Raw genomic sequence first — 21,100 nt, 5'->3', positions numbered from 1 at the left:
TGGGACATGGTGTAAAAAAAAACAGTCCAGCAAAATCTGCCTTCCAAAAACCGTATGGCATTCCTTTCCTTCTGCGCCCTGCCGTGTGCCCGTACAGCAGTTTACGACCACATATGGGGTGTTTCTGTAAACTACAGAATCAGGGCCATAAATAATGAGTTTTGTTTGGCTGTTAACCCTTGCTTTGTAACTGGAAAAAAAATATTAAAATGGAAAATCTGCCAAAAAAGTGAAATTTTGAAATTGTATCTCTATTTTCCATTAAATCTTGTGCAACACCTAAAGGGTTAACAAAGTTTGTAAGATCAGTTTTGAATATCTTGAGGGGTGTAGTTTCTTAGATGGGGTCACTTTTATGGAGTTTCTACTCTAGGGGTGCATCAGGGGGGCTTCAAATGGTACATGGTGTCAAAAAACCAGTCCAGCAAAACCTGCCTTCCAAAAACCATATGGTGCACCTTTCACTCTACGCCCCGCTGTGTGGCCGTACAGTAGTTTACGGCCACATATGGGGTGTTTCTGTAAACGGCAGAGTCAGGGCAATAAAGATACAGTCTTGTTTGGCTGTTAACCCTTGATTTGTTAGTGGAAAAAATGGGTTAAAATGGAAAATTTGGCAAAAAAATGAGATTCTCAAATTTCATCTCCATTTGCCAATAACTCTTGTGCAACACCTAAAGGGTTAACGAAGTTTGTAAAATCAGTTTTGAATACCTTGAGGGTGTAGTTTATAGAATGGGGTCATTTTTGGGTGGTTTCTATTATGTAAGCCTCGCAAAGTGACTTCAGAGCTGTAGTGGTCCCTAAAAATTGGGTTTTTGTAAATTTCTGAAAAATTTCAAGATTTGCTTCTAAACTTCTAAGCCTTGTAACATCCCCAAAAAATAAAATATCATTCCCAAAATAATTCAAACATGAAGTAGACATATGGGGAATGTAAATTCATCACAATTTTTAGGGGTATTACTATGTATTACAGAAGTAGAGAAACTGAAACTTTGAAATTTGCTAATTATTTCAAATTTTTGTTAAATTAGGTATTTTTTGGTGCAAAAAAAATTTAATTTTTTTTACTTCATTTTACCAGTGTCATGAAGTACAATATGTGATGAAAAAACAATCTCAGAACGGCCTGTATAAGTCAAAGCGTTTTAAAGTTATCAGCACTTAAAGTGACACTGGTCAGATTTGCAAAAAATGGCCTGGTCCTAAGGTGTAATAAGGCTGTGTCCTTAAGGGGTTAATATTGAGGCACAATAAGTCTATGTATAAAGTAGAGGATTAACTGTGAATGTGGTAGCAGTTCAAGAAGATGTACATAACAATATATTAGACTGTCCTTTAATACTAAGGCACAGTAAGTCTATGTATAAACTAACTGATTAACTATGCATGTAGTAGCAGTTCAACAAGATGCAAGTGGCAATTACACTTAACCTGCAGTGTCCCTGCTGTCTATGTATGCTTTCCCTACAGTCTCAAAAAACTCCCCCTATGATCTCCATGCACTGGCCCTGTCAATTTAACTAAGATGCATATATATGTGATTACTGCATCAATAACCAAAGAGTGGCAGCAATCTACCTGTGTGTATTAAGGTGAAATTGAGCGTTAAGCAATTTAACTGCAAATGTGTCAGCAGTTCAACAAGATGCAGATGGTGATATATTAGACTGCCCATTAATTATGAGGCACAGTAATTGTAACGGTCACGTCCACACACACACAGGGGGAAGGATAGTGACCACTGCGCTCCACCCTCACCCCTGGCCCTGCCTACTTGCCTCATGAGTCCTGATGACAGGGGACAACTGGACGACAGTCCCTAACTTAGGATATGTGCAGGGAAGACAGAAAAGACAAAATACGGAACGTGAACGGACCGGGTCAGAACCAAGAGAGCTGCGCAGTACAAAGGGTTAAGCAAAGAATGGTCAGGATAAGCCAGGGTCAAATACCAAGAGAGTAGAGAAGTACCAGAGGAGTTCGCAAAGAGTAGTCAGGTGGGAGCCGAGGTCACAATACCAGGAGGGATGCGCAGTACAGGAGGAGCAGGCAAAGGATCGTCAGGGAACAGGATCAGGTGAGTATTCAGTAGTCCAACAAATAGCCAGGAACCTAGAATTAATAGGCAACCTGTGGCTAGCAGGCTGCCTGTATTTATAGTGGGGAGTGAGGGTCATGTGACGTGGCCAGCGTCACATGACCGACAGACCAACCAGTTGAGCACCGAGTGATCAGCTCGGCGCTCAAGGCAGACTTAGGAGCAGGAAGCCATCCAGCAGTAAAGCCGTCCTGGGAAGGAGGTCAAACACAGATCCTCATTCCCAAAGCTAAGCAACAGTTCTGCGGGCAATGGGGGACCGAGTGCACCTTCGGAACCCCGTTACAGTACCCCCCCCTTTTACGAGGGGCCACCGGACCCAAGACTTCAGGCGATGGCTTTTCAGGGTGTTCTAAATGAAATTTACGAACCAGTCTAGGAGAATGAACCTCCCTGGCAGGTACCCAAGATCTCTCTTCGGGTCCATACCCCTTCCAGTGAATCAGGTACTGCAAGGAGTTACGCACCTTCCTGACGACACGACATACTCGACAGCATCATTAACAAGAACCGGCGGAGGCGAGGCTTTTGATGGTACTACTGGTTTAAAATATTTTTTAAGTAGAGATTTATGGAACACATTATGAATGTGGAATGACTTGGTCAGCTCCAACCTAAATGATACCGGTTAATCACCTCCGTGATCTTATATGGTCCAATAAAACGAGGAGCAAATTTTCTAGAAGCTACCTTGAGAGATAGATTCTTGGAGGACAACCATACTTTATCCCCAACCTGAAAGTTTACCCCCCTTGAACGTCTCCTATCGGCCTTGAGTTTTTGAGAACTTTGAGGCTTTTCTAGGTTCGATTGAACCCGGGCCCAAACTGTGCACAGTTCGGAGGAGAGTTTATCAGCTTCAGGGTTAGAGGAGGAGACGGACGACCCAGAATGAAAATGGGGATAAAAACCATGGTTACAAAAGAAAGGGGAGACCCCAGCAGAAGAATTGACACGGTTATTCAAAGCAAATTCAGCCAACGGAAGGAATTTGACCCATAATTGCTGGTCATCAGCAACATACAACCTCAGGAATTGTTCCGCAGACTGATTAAGGCGTTCAGTCTGCCCATTACTCTCAGGATGGTAGGAGGAAGAAAAAGACAACTAAATTTTACATCTTTGACATAAGGCCCTCCAGAATTTGGACACAAACTGCACACCCCTGTCTGAAACAATATTTTCCGGGATGCCATGTAAACGAACAATCTCTCTCACAAAAATAGACGCCAGGGTTTTAGCATTCGGAGGTTTAGACAAGGGAATGAAATGAACCATCTTGCTAAACCTATCGACCACTACCCAAACCACAGTCTTACCCTCCGCCAGCGGTAGGTCAGTTATAAAGTCCATCGAGATATGGGACCAGGGTCTACTGGGAATGGGTAGGGGTCGTAGGTTACCAGCAGGGCGAGTCCTAGGTGTCTTAGACCTGGCACAAACCTCACAGGCTGACACGTAGGACTTGACATCCCTGGTCAGAGTGGGCCACCAATAAGATCTAGAAACCAGATCCTTAGTGCCCTCAAAACCCGGATGTCCACAAAAGGCAGAATCGTGACACTCACCCAACAGCTGGAGACTAAATTGTACGGGAACAAACAACTTATCTGTTGGGGTGGATGCCGGTGCCAGATGTTGTTCAGACCTAATGCGAGCCGAGATATCCTGGGTTAGAGCCGCTAAGAAGATGTTTGCTGGTAGGATGGATTCAGGCGGCATCTCAGTGGGTTGAAAAGCATGGAAGCTCCGAGATAATGCGTCTGCCTTCACATTTTTACTTCCCGGCCTGAACGTAATGGAGAAATCAAAACGGGTAAAAAACAGAGCCCATCGGGCTTGTCGGGGATTCAACCTCTTAGCAGACTCGAGAAACATTAGGTTTTTATGATCAGTGACAACCGTTACTCGATGCCTTGCCCCCTCCAAAAAATGTCTCCACTCCTCAAATGCCCATTTAATAGCCAGCAGCTCCCTATTCCCTATGTCGTAGTTTCTCTCCGTGGGAGAGAATTTCCTAGAGAAGAAGGCACACGGTCTCAGATTAGTGAGGCTAGCAGGACCTTGTGAAAGGACTGCTCCTGCGCCGTCCTCGGACGCATCCACCTCCACAATAAAAGGTTTCTCCTGATCAGGCTGGATCAGAATGGGAGCGCTACTGAATGCCTTTTTTAATGCTTCAAATGAAGAAATGGCCTTGGTAGACCAATTCTCCAAATCCGCCCCTTTCTTAGTAAGGTCGGTTAATGGCTTAGCAATTACAGAAAAATTCATGATAAATTTACGGTAGTAATTAGCGAAACCCAAAAACCGTTGTAAAGCCTTTAACCACTTACCGTCACGCTAACGCCGAAAGGCATCATCTCTGCGGCGCTCCCAGGTCACACTAACGCCGATTGGCGTCATCTCGCGTGAGCCGAGATTTCCTGTGAACGCGTGCACACAGGCGCGCGCGCTCACAGGAACGGAAGGTAAGAGAGTTGATCTCCAGCCTACCAGCGACGATCGTTCGCTGGCAGGCTGGAGATGTGATTTTTTTAACCCCTAACAGGTATATTAGACGCTGTTTTGGTAACAGCGTCTAATATACCTGCTACCTGGTCCTCTGGTGGTCCCCTTTGTTTGGATCGACCACCAGAGGACACAGGTAGCTCAGTAAAGTAGCACCAAGCACCACTACACTACACTACACCACCCCCCGGCACTTATTAACCCCTTATTAGCCCCTGATAACCCCTGATCACCCCATATAGACTCCCTGATCACCCCCCTGTCATTGATTACCCCCCTGTCATTGATCACACCCCTGTAAAGCTCCATTCAGACGTCCGCATGACTTTTACGGATCCACTGATAGATGGATCGGATCCGCAAAACGCATACGGACGTCTGAATGGAGCCTTACAGGGGCGTGATCAATGACTGTGGTGATCACCCCATATAGACTCCCTGATCACCCCCCTGTCATTGATCACCCCCCCTGTCATTGATCACCCCCCTGTCATTGATTACCCCCCTGTCATTGATCACACCCCTGTAAAGCTCCATTCAGACGTCCGCATGATTTTTACGGATCCACTGATAGATGGATCGGATCCGCAAAACGCATACGGACGTCTGAATGGAGCCTTACAGGGGCGTGATCAATGACTGTGGTGATCACCCCATATAGACTCCCTCATCACCCCCCTATCATTGATTACCCCCCTGTCATTGATAACCCCCTGTAAAGCTCCATTCAGACGTCCGCATGATTTTTACGGATCCACTGATAGATGGATCGGATCCGCAAAACGCATACGGACGTCTGAATGGAGCCTTACAGGGGCGTGATCAATGACTGTGGTGATCACCCCATATAGACTCCCTGATCACCCCCCTGTCATTGATTACCCCCCTGTCATTGATCACCCCCCTGTAAAGCTCCATTCAGACGTCCGCATGATTTTTACGGATCCACTGATAGATGGATCGGATCCGCAAAACACATACAGGCGTCTCCCTGGAGCCTTCCAGGGGGGGTGATCACCCCATATAGACTCCCTGATCACCCCCCTGTCATTGATCACCCCCCCTGTCAGGCTGCATTCAGATGTCTGTATGATTTTTACGGATCCACGGATACATGGATCGGATCCGCAAAACACATACGGACATCTGAATGGAGCCTTATAGGGGGGTGATCAATGACAGGGGGGTGATCACCCAATATAGACTCCCTGATCACCCCCCTGTCATTGATCACCCCCCTGTCATTGATCACCCCCCTGTCATTGATCACCCCTCTGTAAGGCTCCATTCAGACATTTTTTTGGCCCAAGTTAGCGGAAATTTATTTTTTTTTCTTACAAAGTCTCATATTCCACTAACTTGTGTCAAAAAATTAAATCTCACATGAACTCACCATACCCCTCACGGAATCCAAATGCGTAAAATTTTTTAGACATTTATATTCCAGACTTCTTCTCACGCTTTAGGGCCCCTAGAATGCCAGGGCAGTATAAATACCCCACATGTGACCCCATTTCGGAAAGAAGACACCCCCAGGTTTTCCGTGAGGGGCATATTGAGTCCATGAAAGATTTAAATTTTTGTCCCAAGTTAGCGGAAAGGGAGACTTTGTGAGAAAAAAATAAAAAATATCAATTTCCGCTAACTTGTGCCAAAAAAAAAAAATTTCTATGAACTCGCCATGCCCCTCATTGAATACCTTGGGGTGTCTTCTTTCCAAAATGGGGTCACATGTGGGGTATTTATACTGCCCTGGCATTCTAGGGGCCCCAAAGCGTGAGAAGAAGTCTGGTATCCAAATGTCTAAAAATGCCCTCCTAAAAGGAATTTGGGCACCTTTGCGCATCTAGGCTGCAAAAAAAGTGTCACACATCTGGTATCGCCGTACTCAGGAGAAGTTGGGGAATGTGTTTTGGGGTGTCATTTTACATATACCCATGCTGGGTGAGAGAAATATCTTGGTCAAATGCCAACTTTGTATAAAAAAATGGGAAAAGTTGTCTTTTGCCAAGATATTTCTCTCACCCAGCATGGGTATATGTAAAATGACACCCCAAAACACATTCCCCAACTTCTCCTGAATACGGAGATACCACATGTGTGACACTTTTTTGCAGCCTAGGTGGGCAAAGGGGCCCACATTCCAAAGAGCACCTTTCGGATTTCACCAGCCATTTTTTACAGAATTTGATTTCAAACTCCTTACCACACATTTGGGCCCCTAGAATGCCAGGGCAGTATAACTACCCCACAAGTGACCCCATTTTGGAAAGAAGACATCCCAAGGTATTCGCTGATGGGCATAGTGAGTTCATGGAAGCTTTTATTTTTTGTCACAAGTTAGTGGAATATGAGACTTTGTAAGAAAAAAAAAAGAAATCATCATTTTCCGCTAACTTGTGACAAAAAATAAAAAGTTCTATGAACTCACTATGCCCATCAGCGAATACCTTAGGGTGTCTACTTTCCGAAATGTGGTCATTTGTGGGGTGTTTGTACTGTCTGGCCATTGTAGAACCTCAGGAAACATGACAGGTGCTCAGAAAGTCAGAGCTGCTTCAAAAAGCGGAAATTCACATTTTTGTACCATAGTTTGTAAACGCTATAACTTTTACCCAAACCATTTTTTTTTTACCCAAACATTTTTTTTTTATCAAAGACATGTAGAACAATAAATTTAGAGCAAAATTTATATATGGATCTCGTTTTTTTTGCAAAATTTTACAACTGAAAGTGAAAAATGTCATTTTTTTGCAAAAAAATCGTTAAATTTCGATTAATAACAAAAAAAGTAAAAATGTCAGCAGCAATGAAATACCACCAAATGAAAGCTCTATTAGTGAGAAGAAAAGGAGGTAAAATTCATTTGGGTGGTAAGTTGCATGACCGAGCAATAAACCGCTAAAGTTGTGGAGTGCCGATTTGTAAAAAAGGGCTTGGTCTTTAGGGGGGTATAAACCTGTGGTCCTTAAATGGTTAAGGATGAAGGCCTTACCCATTCCTTAATTGCTAAAACCTTACCAGGATCCATCTTAAAGGCGTGAGGAGTCAAAACATGCCCTAGAAACAGTATCTCCTGTACACCAAAGACACATTTCTCTTGCTTAGCGGATAGCTGGTTCTCCCTCAACACCTCTAATACTTGTTTGACATGAGACACATGAGATTCGAAATCAGGAGAGAATATCAAAATGTCATCAAGATAGACAATAATAAATTTACCTAAGAACTCCCTAAGAATATCGTTCATTAAGTTTTGGAACACAGCTGGGGCATTGCTGAGTCCAAAAGGCATCACCTGATATTCAAAGTGTCCTATCGGAGTATTGAACGCTGTCTTCCATTCGTCTCCCTCCTTGATTCGGATTAGATTGTATGCCCCTTTCAGGTCAATCTTGGAAAACCAGGTTGCCCCCAAAACCTGGTTAAATAAATCCGGAATCATTGGGAGAGAGTATCTATTTTGGACAGTGATTTTATTCAATCTCCGGTAATCAATACAAGGCCTAAGACCACCATCCTTCTTTTTAACAAAGAAAAACCCTGCTCCCATAGGAGAGACTGAAGGTCTAATATTCCCTTTAGCAAGGCTCTCCTTAATATAATCTTCCATAGCCTTGCGTTCGGGCCCTGAAAGATTATAAATTCGACCTTTAGGAAATTCGGCACCCTCAATTAGCTCTATGGCGCAATCATAAGGTCTATGGGGGGGTAGAACCTCTGGAGTAAGGGACGAGAACACATCAGAATATTCCTTAATAACAGAGGGTAATGTATTAGACCTTACTGAAACCCCAGCCTGGACCAAGGATAAGCATGAGTCACACTTAGGTCCCCATTTTACCAACTCTCCTTTGGACCAATCAATTGTGGGGTTATGTAAACGGAGCCAAGGCAACCCTAGTACCACCTCAACCGGTAGGTTCTCCAGGACTAGAAGAGAACATCTCTCAGAGTGGCACACACCCACGGACAGAGAAATTTCAGAGGTACATAACCTCACCGTACCACCAATCAGGGGAGTAGCATCAATATCCATGACATGGATAGGTGTTGGTAAAGCAAACAGAGGAATACCTAATTTACTAGCAAACTCAAAGTCAATAAAGCTGGCTGCTGAACCGGAATCAATAAAGGCCTTACCCGGCCACTTATTAACCCCCAGAGAAATTGTTATGGGTACCAAAAGCTTACCTTTAGAAAAATCAGGGTGTAACTGGTCTTTAAGTTGTCTTGCCTTAGGAGACTTGTCAGAGAGGACCCTCTTAGGACACTTGTTGATCCAATGGCCAGGATCTCCACAGTAGAAGCACTCTCCGCGTCTGCAACGAAGATTACCCCGGGTCATGCCAACCTGCATGGGTCCTCGGTGGAGACCTCAGTGTTGTCCCTGGAAAAGGCCTCTGGCTGGACCACCATCTGAGAACAGAACTGTTGTTCTTGTCGTCTCTCTCTAACTCGTCTGTCAAGTCGGACAACTAGGGTCATCATCTCCTCTAGGGTCTCAGGAATTTGGTAATTGACTAATAGATCTTTTAAATTATCACATAGACCAGACCTAAACTGACTCTTCAGGGCTGGTTCATTCCATCCTGAGGGGACACTCCACCGTCTGAATTGGGTGCAATACTCCTCCGCAGGGAGATGGCCCTGAACCAGTGCCCTAAGAGCCGTCTCGGCTACCAGGGCCCTGTCGAGTTCGTCATAGAGGGTACCCAGGGCCTGAAAAAAAACCTCCACAGAAGTTAGACAACTAGCCCCAGGAGGTAACAAAAATGCCCAGTCCTGGGGATCACCCTGTAGTAGAGAAATGATAATCCCCACGCATTGGCTCTCGGGACCGGAGGACACGGGGCGCAAACGGAAGTAGAGTTTGCAATTCTCCTTAAAGGAGAGAAACCTCTTCCGGTCTCCAGAAAAGGGTTCTGGGAGCTTGATCTGGGGTTCAAAATGTGGACTGGAGGACAGAGGAGTAGAAGAACCTTGCCCTAACTCACAAGAACGGAGTCTCTCTCCTAGCTCCTGCACCATCTGTGTCAAGTTAGAGACATGGTCAGTCAGGGTAGTAAGAGGATTCATGATACAGTGGTTATTGGGCCTGTTAATCTGTAACGGTCATGTCCACACACACACAGGGGGAAGGATAGTGACCACTGCGCTCCACCCTCACCCCTGGCCCTGCCTACTTGCCTCACGAGTCCTGATGACAGGGGACAACTGGACGACAGTCCCTAACTTAGGATACATGCAGGGAAGACAGAAAAGACAAAATACGGAACGTGAACGGACCGGGTCAGAACCAAGAGAGCTACGCAGTACAAAGGGTTAAGCAAAGAATGGTCAGGAGAAGCCGGGTCAAATACCAAGAGAGTAGAGAAGTACCAGAGGAGTTCGCAAAGAGTAGTCAGGTGGGAGCCGAGGTCACAATACCAGGAGGGATGCGCAGTACAGGAGGAGCAGGCAAAGGATCGTCAGGGAACAGGATCAGGTGAGTATTCAGTAGTCCAACAAATAGCCAGGAACCTAGAATTAACAGGCAACCTGTGGCTAGCAGGCTGCCTGTATTTATAGTGGGGAGTGAGGGTGCTCAACTGGTTGGTCTGTCGGTCATGTGACGCTGGCCACGTCACATGACCGACAGACCAACCAGTTGAGCACCGAGTGATCAGCTCGGCGCTCAAGGCAGACTTAGGAGCAGGAAGCCATCCAGCAGTAAAGCCGCCCTGGGAATGAGGTCAAACACAGATCCTCATTCCCAAAGCTAAGCAACAGTTCTGCGGGCCTTCGGAACCCCGTTACAGTAATTCTAAATATAAGCTAAGAGATTAAATGTGAATGTGTAAGCAGTTCAAAGAGATGCAGACGGCGATATATATTTCACCGCCCTTCAGACTGAGGCACAGTTATTCCATATATAAATGAACAGTTTAACTAGGATTGTGGCAGTAGTTGAACTAGATGCATGTGGCGATTACACTCAACCTGCACTGTACTTGCAATCTCTCTATGCTCTCCCTACAATGTCTAAAAACTCTCCCTATGATCTCCCTACACTGTTCCTGAACTCTCTGCATCTAATATTCTACAATTAAAAGCTTTCTGCAACACTATTCTTAGCACATAAGCACTTGCCACATCTCTCCCTAAGCTCAGCTAATAGTGAAATGGTGGAGACCACGCGGGATGAAACTTTTAAAAGGGCTATGATATCACAAAGGATGGCTATCTGCTGATTAGCTAGCGGCCTGACATTATGAGTCATTTTGAGTTCCTCGGCTTCTTATTTTTACTTTGTAACTTGTGCAGCAGCCATTTTAGAAAAAATCTGATTCGTTATTACGAAGCGCAAAGAAATTCGGTTTTGCAGCTAACAGAATTTTTCCTAAACATCAGATGTAATTCCGCTTCAGATGCTTCACCAGAAGCTCAACACCAGAAACATATTTTAATTAGGCATACTGACAAAAGCATGATTATAGGTGCAACTACTCTAATTATAAAATATGATTTCGGTTTTACTCTATAAAACACAACAGTAAGAATGTCTATGGTAATGTGACACATGTGCAACCAATCCCATGCAGAGCATGACATGATCACACACATAGAATTTATCAGTTATAGGAACACAACCTAAAGGCAAACAACATATTGTATGCTGATTTACCTTACAGGATAAAAATATCCAAACCCAAGGTAACAAAAATATCAACCAAATAGGTCAAAAGAACATTCAGAACATAACCTTCAACTACAGTTTTCCTTTTATAGTTTAGATTATGCGGATATTAATTAACTTTCCCTTTATGTGAGGAGGGGGTAGAGGAGTGATATCATGATAGTTATTGGGTATATATGTCTGTAGTTTACACTCAACACTCGTTCTGGATCAATTTCCACTATGAAACTCCTCCTGATCTGTGTGCTCCTCGGAGCAGTTGGTGAGTTCAGTGGCTGTCTTCTATGATACATACATTGTTCACGTTGACACTTTTTAGTTTTCTACAGCTTTCTATGAGGGAAGAAGCTAACTTTTTCAATTTGCTACATGTATGATGTATATGACTGTATATAATATGGCTTCTTGTATTTTCTCAGCTGCTTTTGAGGATGATGATAAGATCGTAGGAGGTTACACCTGCTCTGCTTACTCCGTCCCCTACGCAGTATCTCTGAACTCCGGCTACCACTTCTGTGGAGGTTCTTTGATCACCAGCCTCTGGGTGATCTCTGCTGCCCATTGCTACAAGGCGTAAGTTACCTGAGTTTTTTACCAAGACCGAACCATCAACGTCACATCAACTTTTGGCCTTTATCATTTACTATTCTATAATGTGGAGCCGCCCAAAAGCATTGAAAGCATTTGAGGTTTAGAAGCTAGTTTTGTTTGTAAAAATGTTTGCTAAAAATGGAGACAATTCAGTTTTGTGGGGTTAAAAAAAATGAATTGCATCTGAATGCTCTAAAGATTGGTAATGGCCCTGGGGGTCATAACCAGAATATATCAGAAACTTTTGGCCAATAATAAGAACAGGTCATCAGTGTTTTAGCAATGAAAAACCTTTTAACTGAAAGAAGGAAAAATTATGTTCAGATGTTATGGTCAGATTTTATTTGTTTTTAACTTTTTTGTTTTTAGAAAGGAGGGGATTCCATACTAAATAATGAACTTTTAGTGCTAGCCGAGCATTTACTGTATAGTGTCCATTTTGTATAAATTGTGCTACTGAGTGCAGCTCCGAGGCATTGGGGTTTAAGAACAAGGTAAATTCTGGGCTCCTATCCTAGCAGCTCTTAAAGGGACCTCCCATTAGGTGGTTAAGAGTAAACTTAATACACATCTATGCCATCAGCACTAAGGATAAAGCTCTATCATCAAACATGGTTCAGATTTCAGTATCTTCTTGCTCTTCTAGCTTAATTTCACATTTTGATTCTTCAATATGTTGATTCACTGGGACAGAGTCTCATTTATAGAAAATAGAGTCTACCAACTATATTCTATAATTTGCTTATATAAAGAAAAAAAACTGAATAATGAAAGACAAAGGTCTGGAACCACAAATACATAGTGATTCATCTAATTATCACCATTATGTATTAGACCGATGGATATACTATATGTGTGACATTAGCTGCCCCATGTTCAACCATTAAAAGATAACTTCAAAAAAGTATTAGATTTCCATTTTTTCTCACCACACATCTGAAGAAACAGGGAATTTACTTGGGTGAGGAATAATTGCAATACCATTCACAGTGTATGGACAACTATGGTGCTGTTTCTGAAAGAAAGCACAAATATTTACCCCAAAACACTAATTCATTTTTAAATATTTATGGAATGAATTTAGGATTACAAATGTATTTGACTAATTTTTGCAGGAGCATGCAGGTCAGACTGGGAGAACACAACATCTTTTCCAGTGAAGGCACCGAACAGTTCATCAACTCCGCCAGAGTCATCAGACATGGAAGCTACAACTCCAGAACCCTGGACAACGACATCATGTTGATCAAGTTGGCCTCTCCCGCCACCCTCAACTCTTACGTCAAGGCTGTTGGTCTGCCCGGTGGCTGCGCTGCTTCTGGAACCAGCTGTCTGATCTCTGGATGGGGCAACACCCTCAGCAGTGGAAGTAAGTCAAGTACTGCCAATAATGTTACTGGAACGGCAAGTAAAAATAAGTAGTGGCTATTGACACAATGTAAGATGGAGTTTACTCAGAGGTAGGAATTACTGACACCAAATGAGCTGAAGTTTCTTCAAAGGTGGAGTTTGCTGATGAGGAATGAAGTCATTTTAAGACAAATCTAATACATTTTGAATGGACTTAAATGAGTAAAACATTAAACATTTTCTAGGACCTCAATGATTGCTCGGTGTAGAAATTGTTGAAAGGATGTTTCTTTAGAATTTTTTATGTATTTATAGGTCTTATAATATATCAGATCCAATGTAAATCTTTTTAAATATTTTTTATATATAAAGATTAAGTGGATCACTGGACACAGCTGACAATTCATGTGTAGCAAATAGTAACAGACCCATGAATAATGGATATTAAGGGTGTGGAACAATATGTGTCATATAGATATGAACCACGAACTGCTGTGGTGTAAAAACCATACTGTATCAGGAAGCATAAAGCTTAAATGGTTTTTTTCCTAGATTTTTAAACTGATGATCTATCCTCTGGAAAGGTCAGCAGTATCTGATCGGTGTGGGCCTGACACCAGGAATCAGCTGTTTGAGAAGGCACTGATGCTTGTTATAGCACCGCGGCCTTATAACAGCTTTGTCATTGGTCACATGGCCTAAGCTCAGCTCAGCCCCATTAATGCACTGAGATGCAATACCAAGCATAGGGTCTATACAATGGACAGCACTGTGCTTGGTGAGCAGAGAGAGGACTTTGGCTCTGATATGAGAGTCGGTGCCTTCTCAAACAGTTGATCATCAGGGTAATCCGAGTGTTGGATTCCCACCTATCAGATACTATTGAGTGATGACCCATTAGTGGGATAGTTTATCAGTTAAAAAATTCCAGAAAACCCTTCTAAAAGTCAAAGAAAATGTGCAAACACTGTGAATGATCATTTTATGTTTCTATCTACATACAATATGCTGATATTTTATATTCACTTACCTTTAGCAAACATGCCCAGCCTCCTGCAGTGCCTGAACGCCCCCATCCTGACTGCCGCCCAGTGTAGCAGCGCCTACCCAGGAGAGATCACCACCAACATGATCTGTGTTGGATACATGGAAGGAGGCCAGGATTCCTGCCAGGTAAATGGATCTTCTTCGTCTCATCACTTTCAGATCTATGACTGTAGAATGTGGACTGTTATGAGGACATATAGTCATCAAAAGGCCGTTATTCCCATTTCATGAAGACGACCTATCATGATAATGTGTTTATATGAATGTATCGTAAAAAATCTAAAACTTGTTTCTCTAAATTATGCAATTTAACAATATTGTGAGGATAGCAGATCCTTAAAAGGATGATTTAGACCAGGGTTAGGCTTGAAGGGCAAAACTTTCTTTCCAATAGTATTGATTTAAAAAAAGAGAGCAGTTCAATGACAAAATCCTGCTACTGGCATTAATGTATTACCACATTGTTTCCCTCTTAAGAAAAATTGGTATGGACATTACAGAGGCTCATTGAAAATTCCACTGTATTTGTAGATGCCATATTTGAGAGACACTATTTGAGGGAGCAGAGGTGTAGATACATTGAGTACAGAGGTCACACTCAGGACATGCTGATAGATGGTCAAAGATCCTTGTGCCATATTAGAAAGACACAACTGTTATAAATGTTACATGATTGTATTGAGCCCCAAGAGCCCCAATTTACATCTCTGGGAAAGAAACCTCTGTAGCCGCATCTCAGAATATACAGTAGCTACAGATTATTCATTACCTCCAGTTGATTCAAAGTCTAACATTTTGTCTCTATATTTTCTCAGGGTGACTCTGGTGGACCCGTGGTCTGCAATGGACAGCTCCAAGGTATTGTTTCCTGGGGATATGGCTGTGCCCTCAGGAACTATCCTGGTGTCTACACCAAGGTCTGCAACTACAACTCCTGGATCTCCAGCACCATGGCTGCCAACTAATCTTTCTCTGTGTTTCTTGTCATTTGTTGCGCTTTTACTGGATACTAACACCTATCATAGTAACAGTTAGCTTTCTAAAAAATAATAAAAAAAATAATTAAAAAAAATCTTCTCATTTTTATTTGTATTCATCACCTTCAATCATCATAAAAAAAAATTTTTGAGTCCAGCAACTTATCATGATGCAAAAAAAAAACACTAATCAGGAGGCTACCCTTTGAGCTGCTCTTTGTAGACTAAGGGGCAAATTTATTATTACTGGCATTTTAGACGACAGTCTAAATAACCCCTATACCTGGAGGTGGGTCCACAGCCACTTCTAAATGTAAGACAGCTTCCTTGCTGTTTTATATTTTGACTTGTGATGAGCGAGCATGCTCGGCTGATTACCTGTTCGGCTCGAGCATCGCTATGCTCGGCTGTCACGAGGGTGTCAAGAGCCACGCCTGACTCCGTTATACCCGGGGTCAGGAAGTCGCAGCGGGTGGCTGCGCGCTCTATGTATAAAGATAGTGCTGTTTTTTAATGGTAGCTTTCTGGGTTTGCCTTGCAACCCTTTTTGGCTCACTCAGGGATCCGTAGCTCCTTCTCCTCAGCTGTTTCTTGTCCAGCACTCCCAACCTCCTTATATTCCCCTCTCCTACTTCTCTGGTTGCCAGATATAGAGCTTCCTGCCTGGACTTCTATACTGACCCACTGGAGCTGTGTAACTGTGTTCCCTGGTTGTTGTTCCAGAACGTTACCCTCCGGATCCCTGTTGGACTTGTGTTGTCTGCTGTGGTCGCCCACCTGGGATTATATGTTTGTCTGTATTGTCTGTCCTCTCCTTGGTGTTTTCCTTTAGTGTCAGTAGTGCGGACTAGGGATCCCACTGCCCCGTTCACTACGTAGGGCTCATCTTAGGGAAAGCCAGGGTTTAGGCACGTGATCGGCGTACGGGTGAGGAACCCGTCTAGGGACGTCAGGGCAGTCAGGTGCCAGCCTCAAGGTGAGTCAGGGGTCACCACCTTTCCCTCTCCCTTGGACAGGGCCTTCCCATTTCCCTCCCTTTGCGTGACGCCGGTCATTACATCGACACATGGCAGTACTCAGCCGAGTACGTATGTGCTCGAGCGCCATGCTTGAGTCTCCACCCCACACGTTTCGTGGCTGCTAAGCAGCCAATAAATGTGCAGGTAAGTACTGCCATCCCTGTAATACCAGTAGCCATGTTGGCTGCTGGCATTACAGTGATTGGCTGGCCGGAACCCTATATAGCACCCAATGGCCGATGACATGTGCTCGGATCAATCATAGTCAGGGAGAGCAGACCTACTGTGTGTGTGTTTTAGAACAGAAATATAATTTTACCTGCACTAAATTGATCAGTCTCAGGTGCTGAGGAAGGGACAGATAGTGCAGGGAGAGAAATTTGCTCTTTTTGCTACAAAAAGCTTTTTAAACACCCCAAAGTCCCTTTAAGGACTACTGTGTGTCAGTTCGACAGCAGCATGATATTTTTCTTTAATACCTATTAGTGACATATACTGTACATCATCCACAGACTTTGTCTTTTTGCATAAATTCAAATAATCAGCGCCACATTTATTGTCTATAGTGTGCGTTTAATACACATCCGTGACATATACCGTACTCCATCCGAAAACTGTTTCTTTAAAGTAAATTAAAATAATCAGGGGCCATCCCTCATCTACTGTCTCTGTAGTGTGTGCGTGTAATACACATCCGTGACATATGCAGTAGTCAATACGAAAACTGTTTCTTTAGGACAAATTTGGGCCTAATCTAGTGTCTATATTCTGTGGGTTTCTGTGACAAATACTGTCCTGCATCCGAAAAGTGTGTCTTTAGCGGATTGTAAAACAGCTAGTGACAAAACCATTAATATGAAGAAGGCGAGCACTAAAGGACAGGAAAGTGGGCGTGATGCTGATGGTGCACGCAGAGGCCTAATATAGTGTCCATATTCTGTGGGTTTCTGTGACATATACTGTTCTGCATCCGAAAACTAAGTTTGAATTGCAAATTTCAATAATCTGGGCCTAATCTACGGGCCATAGTGTGTGGCTTTCTGTGACATATGCATATGCACACCGCCGCAGAGCTGTGGCAGGGTATAAGGGACCAGACTGAGCTGTGGCTCTCGCCACTCAACCTACAACCAGGCATGGTTGTGTCTGACAATGGCCGTAACTTGGTGGCGGCTTTAGAGCTCGGCAACCTGACACACATCCCATGCAACATGGTCGTCGCCTTTCGAGTCAACTGCCACTATTTACAAGCGAGGAGTGGGCATTGATGTCAGACCTCTGTGAGGTTTTAAAAAACTTTGATCAATCCACACAGATGGTTAGCGGCGATAACGCTATTATCATAACCATAACCATCCCACTGCTGTGTCTACTCAAACGATCGCCGCTCACAATTAAGGACGATGCCCTGAATGTGGCAGACGAAGAAATGGGGGAGGACATTACACATGGAACTTTAATTCCATCTGTTCAGCGTGGATGGGCAGAAGAGGAGGAGAAGGATGAGGAGATCGAGAGTCATCCTGATGTCGACATCGACGTCTTGTTGGTTCTCTGGCACACATGGCTTGCTTCATGTTAGGCTGCCTTTCCCGCGACCCTCGCGTTATACGCATTTTAGATAACAGATTACTGGGTGTTCACCCTTCTTGACCCCCGCTACAAAGAGAACTTCTCATCTCTAATTCCTGTGGTGGAGAGGACGAGTAAACTAGTGCAATACCAGAAGGTCCTTGTTGAGAGATTGCTCCAAAATTTTCCATCTGACAATGCGGCCGGCAGAGTCCGTACTTCCTTAGGCAACCGAGGAAGGGAGACAAGGGGAACACACAGCAGTTCCAACAAAAGGCAGGGCAACAATCTCCAAGGCATGGGACACTTTCATGACACCCCGCCAGCAACCTCACCCTGAATCGCGGCCTAGTGGTACAAGGAGGGAAAAGTTTTGGAAGATGGTGAAGGAATACATAGCAGACGGTGTCAGCATCCTAAATGATCCCTCAGTGCCTTACAACTACTGGGTGTCCAAGCTGGACACGTAACACGAACTTGCGCTCTACGCCTTGGAGGTGTTGGCCTGCCCTGCCGCCAGCGTTTTGTCTGAGCGGGTATTTAGTGCTGCTGGTGGCATTATAACAGAGAAGCGTATCCGCTTGTCCACTGGCAATGCGGACAGGTTGACTCAGATAAAAATGAACAAGGCCTGGATTGCCCCTGACTTCTCCACTCCACCAAAGGAACGCTGAGCTGATGATGAACATAAAGGCAATTTCAATCTATCATTTATAATGTACTCAATTCACTGAAGTGTATTCCCATGCACCTTTTCCACCACAAAATAAGAGTATTTGGTTGAATCTTGTTTTCTCCTCCTCCTCCTCGTCATCCAGATTGTATATATTCCCTCCACTCTAATTTTTTTAATAGGGTCAGCTCAACTGCAGGCCCTCAACTCAAATTTTTTATAGGGTCACCTCAACTTCAGGCCCTCAACTGAAATTTTTTTATAGGGTCAGCTCAACTGCAAGCCCTCAACTCAAATTTTTTTATAGGGTCAGCTCGATGCAGGCCCTCAAATCAAATTTTTTTATAGGGTCAGCTGAACAGCATGTTCTCACATGTACAGCATGCAATCACATATAATGTTTTAGAGCGTCAGCTCACCTGAAGGCACTCGCAAATAATGTTTTAGAGCATCAGCTGAACAACATGCACTTGAAAATAATGTTTCAGAGCGTCAGCTCACCTAAAGGCACTCACAAATAATGTTTTAGAGCGTCAGCTGTACAGCATGCACTCGCATATAATGTTTTAGAGCGTCATTTGAACAGCATGCACTCGCATATAATGTTTTAGAGCATCAGCTCACCTGTAGGCACTCACATATAATGTTTTACAGCATCAGCTCAACAGCAGCCACTCGCATATAATGTTTTAGAACATCAGCTCACCAGTAGCCCCTTGCCCCTAATGTTTTAGAGGGTCAACTCAGCAGCAGTCCCTCGCATATAATGTTTTACAGGGTCATCTCAACTGCAGGCCCTCACATATAATGTTTTACAGGGTCAGGTCACCTGCAGGCCCTCACCTAAAATCTTTTACAGGGTCAGCTCACCTTCTGATGACGACAGCGAAGTCTTGCCTGGTGGTACTCTGGCACACATGGCTGACTTCATGTTAGGCTGCCATTCCCACGACCTGTTCGTTATACGCATTTTAGACAACACGGATTACTCGACCCCCGCTACAAAGATAACTTCTCATCTCTCATTCCTCTGGTGGAGAGGACAAGCAAAACGGTGCTACACCAGAAGGTCTTTGTTAAAAAATTGCTCCAAAGTTGATAGGGCAGACATCCAAATGGATCTTTGCCGTCACGGGGACATTTGATCGCCGAGAAGTTATCTAGAGTCAACAAAGCGGCAGCAGGCCCTCACCTACAAGTCCAGTCTCAGTAGCCAAGAGTCTTGTCAACACAATCCTCACCATGATGGCACACTGGGTGAACGTTGTGGAGGCCTCCAATAGATACTCGTTAATGGAAAGTGTACTGATTCCAATAACAGGGCCGCTTAGGAGTGCTGTTTTGTTATCTATCATCACTATCTCCCCGAGTCGGGAGTGGGTAATTGCCGCGCGCCAGCTGCCTTCCTTGGATTCTTGTGCTTTTATAACTTGACCCACCCTCTCTGGGTGGTTCACAATTAGGGAAAAAAAGGGGCAAGGCAACAACAGCAAATCATATTTCAGCCATTGACCTCCCTTGGATGTGGTAGCCCTTTCTCAGGCTCCCTCTCCGGCATCGAACCCTGATTCCCTGTTACCCGTGATCACCATGGTAGGTGCAGAAAAGAACCTCGAAAGTTGATAGGGCAGACATCCAAATGGATAGTCGCCGTCACGTGGACGTGCAATCTCCCAGAGGTTATCTAGAGTAACCAATGCGGCAGCAGGCCCTCACCCCTAAGGTTTCTGATGGTCAGATCAGCAGGCCTTTGCTCCAAATGTTTTTGAGGGTCACCAGCAGGCCATCAATCATAATTTTTCAAGGGTGTGTATGATGCCCTCCTTTATGTGTAACAAAGGGTGTTTTGGAGTGCCGATTCCTTGTAATTTTTAGCAGCCCTTTCACTTAGTGCATAGGCTTTATGAGTGTAGGAGTCCCACTATCTGAACAATTGTACAACAATGTGAATGAGGCCCTCCTTTATGTGATATACAGGCTGTTTCGGAGTGCCTCTTGCTTGTAATTTTTTGTAGCACTTGCACTTTATATACAATTGAATATACAGGAAAGAATGTTTCCTAACCATTTTTCCTGTAAAATTGATTTTTTTGGGGGGGCGTTTTGTGCATATTTTTGTCAGTCTGTAAAAGTGGCGTACAACTCGGACAACATGGTTCCCAGCAGCGACCTGGGAGTCCAAGATGCATCCAGACATCGTCCCCATGTTGTTCCCGATCCATTTCGGTGGTGTTTCTGTCATTTTCTAACCTTTTCCAATGGACCAGGCACCCTCCCCTCTCCAGAGCCTGGTTGTCTCCCATTAACTTCCATTATACTCGGGTGCTCGGCCGATAGTGGCGTCGCTAGGGGGGGCGAGGGGGGGCAATCGCCCCCCTATGTTGTCCTTTGCCCCCCCGGTTGCCCCCCCGCTGATTCCCCCAGGTGAATACTAATGAGCGCTTCCATTATGGAAGCTCTCATTAGAACCGAGAGACCAGGAAGTGGTGAACGCTCTGTACTCACCACTTCCTGGTCCTCGGCTGTCGGCTGTGCAGGGCTGCGCACAGCCTGAGGGCGCTCTGTGACCTCACGCTG

At 44.2% G+C, this 21,100-nt stretch overlaps 2 protein-coding genes across 10 annotated transcripts in view; one reads left to right on the top strand and one right to left on the bottom strand.

Moving 5' to 3' along the window:
• Positions 1–21,100, bottom strand: part of LOC121006028 (M1-specific T cell receptor beta chain-like) — a 961,123-nt gene that overhangs the window by 886,619 nt on the left and 53,404 nt on the right. The gene's annotated exons all lie outside the window — the stretch shown is intronic.
• On the top strand, positions 11,692–15,247 carry LOC121006129 (trypsin-like). Its single transcript, XM_040439071.1, has 4 exons — positions 11,692–11,867; positions 13,001–13,254; positions 14,272–14,408; positions 15,098–15,247. Exons 1-4 carry the CDS (start codon positions 11,692–11,694, stop codon positions 15,245–15,247), a joined length of 717 nt encoding a protein of 238 aa, XP_040295005.1.

This window comes from Bufo bufo, chromosome 6 (genome assembly GCF_905171765.1).
Source record: "Bufo bufo chromosome 6, aBufBuf1.1, whole genome shotgun sequence".
Lineage (NCBI taxonomy): Eukaryota > Metazoa > Chordata > Amphibia > Anura > Bufonidae > Bufo > Bufo bufo.
Note: the sequence above shows the minus strand (reverse complement) of the source record. Positions and strands in the feature narration are given on the sequence as shown.

Excerpts from the sequence above, each read along its gene's own strand:
- LOC121006129 (XM_040439071.1), top strand. The coding sequence starts at position 11,692 with ATGGCTTCTTGTATTTTCTCAGCTGCTTTTGAGGATGATGATAAGATC. Across the intron at positions 11,868-13,000 it reads GCTGCCCATTGCTACAAGGC|GAGCATGCAGGTCAGACTGG; the intron begins GTAAGTTACCTG and ends TAATTTTTGCAG. Across the intron at positions 14,409-15,097 it reads GAGGCCAGGATTCCTGCCAG|GGTGACTCTGGTGGACCCGT; the intron begins GTAAATGGATCT and ends ATATTTTCTCAG.